We start from the raw sequence: 4151 nt of genomic DNA on the forward strand, positions 1-4151 counted from the left end.
ATACGTTGCTTCTTTGAAATAGGAAAAGTTGATTTAATACTAATCACGTCTTTCTCTCTCTTCTTCTTTCTCATGGGATCTGATTTTGAACTCCCGAATAAGAAGAATAAAAGCTCACGGTAACAATCTCCCGAAATACCCTTTGGCCCTGGTAAATTATGCGGGTTATCAGCATATCGAGTCCAAGTGGTCTTAGAGGGAATGAATGAAACCTCGATTCAGTAAGTTCAACGACTGGATTTTATTAATCTGCTTGACGCATAATATTTCTATGAACTAAGAAATAAATAATAGGTCTAGTAGGAACGCAAAAAATTTCGAACGTTCATATATAGCTAATCAACACAGGCGAGGAGGACGTGGTTGATAACATATATACACTTGCACATTAACATGCTTTTCAAAAAATGTATTTTCAAATTTTCAAAGAAAATTTGTTGCTTAAAATTAAATTTTAGAGAAACAACAGTAGGTTAAGCAAGATTTCTGAGTTGGTGTAGTCGCACATGAGCCTACTTAAGATCGCAAAGCTGCCTTCTTGAGAGAGTGGGTTTACAACAAAGCTGTGGGTATTTAAATGTGCAAAGTTCGCCGAAATGGCATCTACGAAGCTAAGTGGTGCAAAGTGTAGAAATAATTCATCAAATCTTATATTTTGTCTTGCTTTCGATTAGATGCAACACCCGGGACGCGATGGAAAAACTAACTCTGGTGAAACTTAAAATTATCGATGCTGCGAACTCCCTAAGACTGTGCTTTCATGCGCATCAGCTCTACCACCCCTACCTATATTGAGTTCTCTGACAAAAAGTATAACTTTCAGTATCAAAACGGCCACAGGGAATGTACATGCCTCCATAAAACACGTCTACAAGACTTTGTGTTTCTAAACAGCACTGAGCACTGGTTGATCGGTTTTCCATTTTCAGTGATCACGGCAGCCAATCCAAATTCCAATAGTGGAAGTTTCGTTATCGCTCGAATAAATATGTCAGTTGATTTATATGCTGATTGACGAAGGGCTAACGTTCGGAAACGTCAGCTTCTTAACTCTTTACGGTAGCCAATTTACAATTTCAACTTATTTGATATTATCAAATTACTGTATAAGTGTTATTGCTGGAGAAAAGTAGCTAACAGGACTTTGAAATCATGAGGGTGAATGTATCTATGTGGAGGTCACAGTTTTCAAGATGAGCAATATCCTCGAACTATCATACAGTTAGCAGTTAAGATACTAGCGTCAAACTTTGCCATTCCAGTGTGCGTGGTCCAGCTGGGGTCGTCGTCCTCTTCGTGTACTTCTTTGCGCCATCTTGTTCGTCTGTTTTGAAACCATGTTCTAACTTGGGCTTCAGTAAGGCTTATTTCCGTGGCTAGTTTACACCGTCGAGACTTGGAGATGTATTTCTCGTTGATAAACTCTTCTTCAAGTTTCTGGAGCTGTTCTGGCGAGAAAAGAGGCCGTTGTTTTTGTCTCTTGATAGGTTTACGAGGTCTTCGTGGGTTTGCATAGTTTGCTGTAAGTAATTCAGTGAATAACATTATAAGCATTGAACTGCAACAGTAAATATTTGGTCTCCAAAAGAAAAGAATAAATTGATTTGGCACCTTATTCAAAAAGTAACAAGGAACTAAGACCAGAAGACCACAGTATGTGCCAGTTACTACAAATAAACATAGGATTTTTCATACTCAAATTTCTGCATTTCTCCAGTTCGTAGAAACGATGCATTCGGAGCTATAAAGTGCCTATTGGACTGAGAAGTCAGAGTTCAGATGTGAGGAGTTGTCTACTTAACGTTTCCTTGCATTTTCTTTGCTCCTCATGACCTTCATGTCTGTTGTGATTTTTTTTTTTTTACCAAAAGCCTGACTAGGAACATGAGATGTAAAGTCAGTGCCTGTGTGATAATGAGTGCTTCTCACCCGCTACTAACGTAAATTTCCACACTCTCTTGGTGATGAGATTGAGCGATGTCAATTTCCACCTGTATCACAGGTTACGGTAAAAATTAATATGTTCTTTAATCTAAAAATGTCGATCGATATCACAATAGTTTCAGTGAATCAGTGGAATTGACTGCATCTAGGGAGGATCCCGTTCAATCAGGCAAACCAGTGATTAGCAAGTCAATGTGTGCCAACTCAGCTTCCGAGGTTTCATTGTATTTTAATTAAACTAAGTGGAGATGTTTACCATTTGTACGTATTATCACTAGTGTGCATGTGAGTGGCGAACACACGAACCCGGCGGAAAAGCTTATAGCTTACTCTTGGACAATAAAAACGGAACATCCGCTAGCGTCCTCCCATCTTCCGTCCACTTGAGCTTAAATTTTACGCTTCTGGAAATCAGTTCGAACTTTCCAAAATATTTCCGAAAGTGATTGATAATTTTAGCCATCGCTAATCATGTTTAGGTAATTCAGTTAGTACCTTTGCGGTCGTTTTCGCAACTGCTTTGTTACATTTAAACAATACTGTTGTGATTACCGATGCAGTCTCTGAGATACAAGTGACGGTTTTTTTCCTCTTTCAAAAGCTTGCAAACAGTGTCTACAGAAACAATGCCAAAGGGTCAGATCATGGGAAACCGGCTTCTGTAAAATAAGATGAAACTTCTGTTTATGTCTTTTCCTGTTCTGAATCGGAGCAATTAAAAGGTCGGTAAACACCCCTTTTAATTACCCACTGAAAATGTAATGTTTCACGGAGTTCCTCTTCGAGTAAATAAATGTGACACTTCGCCTTTTTTCGAAAAATTATACGGTAGGGGCCTTTTGTCAGCCTTATATTCAAAGACACATTTCTGATTGTTCGCCTCCTTTTGTGTGTATTTTGGGATTCTGACGAAAACACTCTAAAATGTCACGGCCTAGGCTAAAGGTTTGCAAGCTATAGAAATATATATTTCATTGCGAGTATGATGCACTAAGTGGGCAAGCTTTTTTCAGCATCTTTTATAAAGAGAGCATTACCCTAAGAAGTAACCTTTGCTAAATAGAACGTGATCGACAAGAGAGAATACGATTTATAGATGCGTTTGTTTAAACTTAATTCAAGTTCAGAAATTGCATTCTGTGGAGCTGTTTATGAAGTGAAAGTAATGCTCTCCAAGAAGGTGCTATTTATTGTATCACGTTGAGACGGGTCAGTCATACATGATTTATTAGAGTTCCGATGGGAGTCTGCTAAGAAAGAAATGTTGCACCGCTATACTTACGTATTAATTACGGAGTTTGGAGGCTTCGTCATATCTTTAAATTCTTATTTAAATTATAACTAACCTGGAGGGATGCCATGCCTCGAATATCTCGTAGCATAAACCCATGCCGGCCAGACACTGTTTAGGTCGAAGTTACCTTGTGCTACACTCAAACCTGTGCCCTCTTTCACGGGGCGTGTTTTCTTCGCCGAGTTTTCGCTGGCAATAGAAAGGTTAGCGACTCTTTTATGTTCCTTGTCTTCACCTCGTTGGTCGTCGCAGAGACTTAGCAGGTTTTTAATGGAGAAAGGATGATTTAAGACGGATTTGGAAGGGATGACAGGGGAAAAAGCCGAGCCATATTTCACTCTGGAAGACATTGCCTCAACCGATTATGTTCGTAGCCAGCTAACCTTCTTACAAGCAGTCAACTTCTCGGCTGCTTGGCACCAACATAAGTTAGTTTGGAGACTCTAGTCTCGCGCCTTGATAACCGGCTAATTATGACTCCGGAATACTGTAACTTAATTGGCTCGTTGAGACACTGTAAATAGGTTGCGGTCAGGAAGCAGACATCTACACTCCCTTTGAACTCCCGTGCTTTCGTCGGAGAACGCTTTCATCGCTTGTTGGAACAAACTTAAGAGTCATACGGCGCAGTGAAATATAGACTAGATTTGGTGGGAGGGAGCAAAGTGGTATAAGTTATAAGTAGTGGGATTAGCCACAAGTAAATAAAAACAAACATCACCACGCTTTCGTACTGAGGAGCACATTAAAAATATTCCGGTTCTCTTTGCAAGCAAACAGTTGCACAGTTAAACTTTATTTTTGGCCACTTTCCGGACGGGAAATCATAATTTGCAAAGCATTTGAATAGGTATTCAATGTAGAGACAAATTAATCTGGATTCGTAGATTGCGCACATAACATCGTGTGATCC

At 39.5% G+C, this 4151-nt stretch overlaps 1 protein-coding gene across 1 annotated transcript; it reads right to left on the reverse strand.

Annotated features, from left to right (window-relative positions):
• Positions 1-222: 222 nt before the first annotated feature.
• LOC111331094 (segmentation polarity homeobox protein engrailed) lies at positions 223-3867 on the reverse strand. Its single transcript, XM_022936127.2, has 2 exons — positions 3291-3867; positions 223-1520 (listed from the first exon to the last, which is right to left on the reverse strand). The coding sequence occupies exons 1-2, from the start codon at positions 3586-3588 to the stop codon at positions 1189-1191; spliced, it is 630 nt and encodes a 209-aa protein (XP_022791862.2). The 5' UTR covers positions 3589-3867; the 3' UTR covers positions 223-1188.
• Between the last annotated feature and the right edge of the window lie 284 nt (positions 3868-4151).

This window comes from Stylophora pistillata, chromosome 12, assembly GCF_964205215.1.
Source record: "Stylophora pistillata chromosome 12, jaStyPist1.2, whole genome shotgun sequence".
In the NCBI taxonomy this organism is placed as follows: Eukaryota; Metazoa; Cnidaria; class Anthozoa; order Scleractinia; family Pocilloporidae; genus Stylophora; species Stylophora pistillata.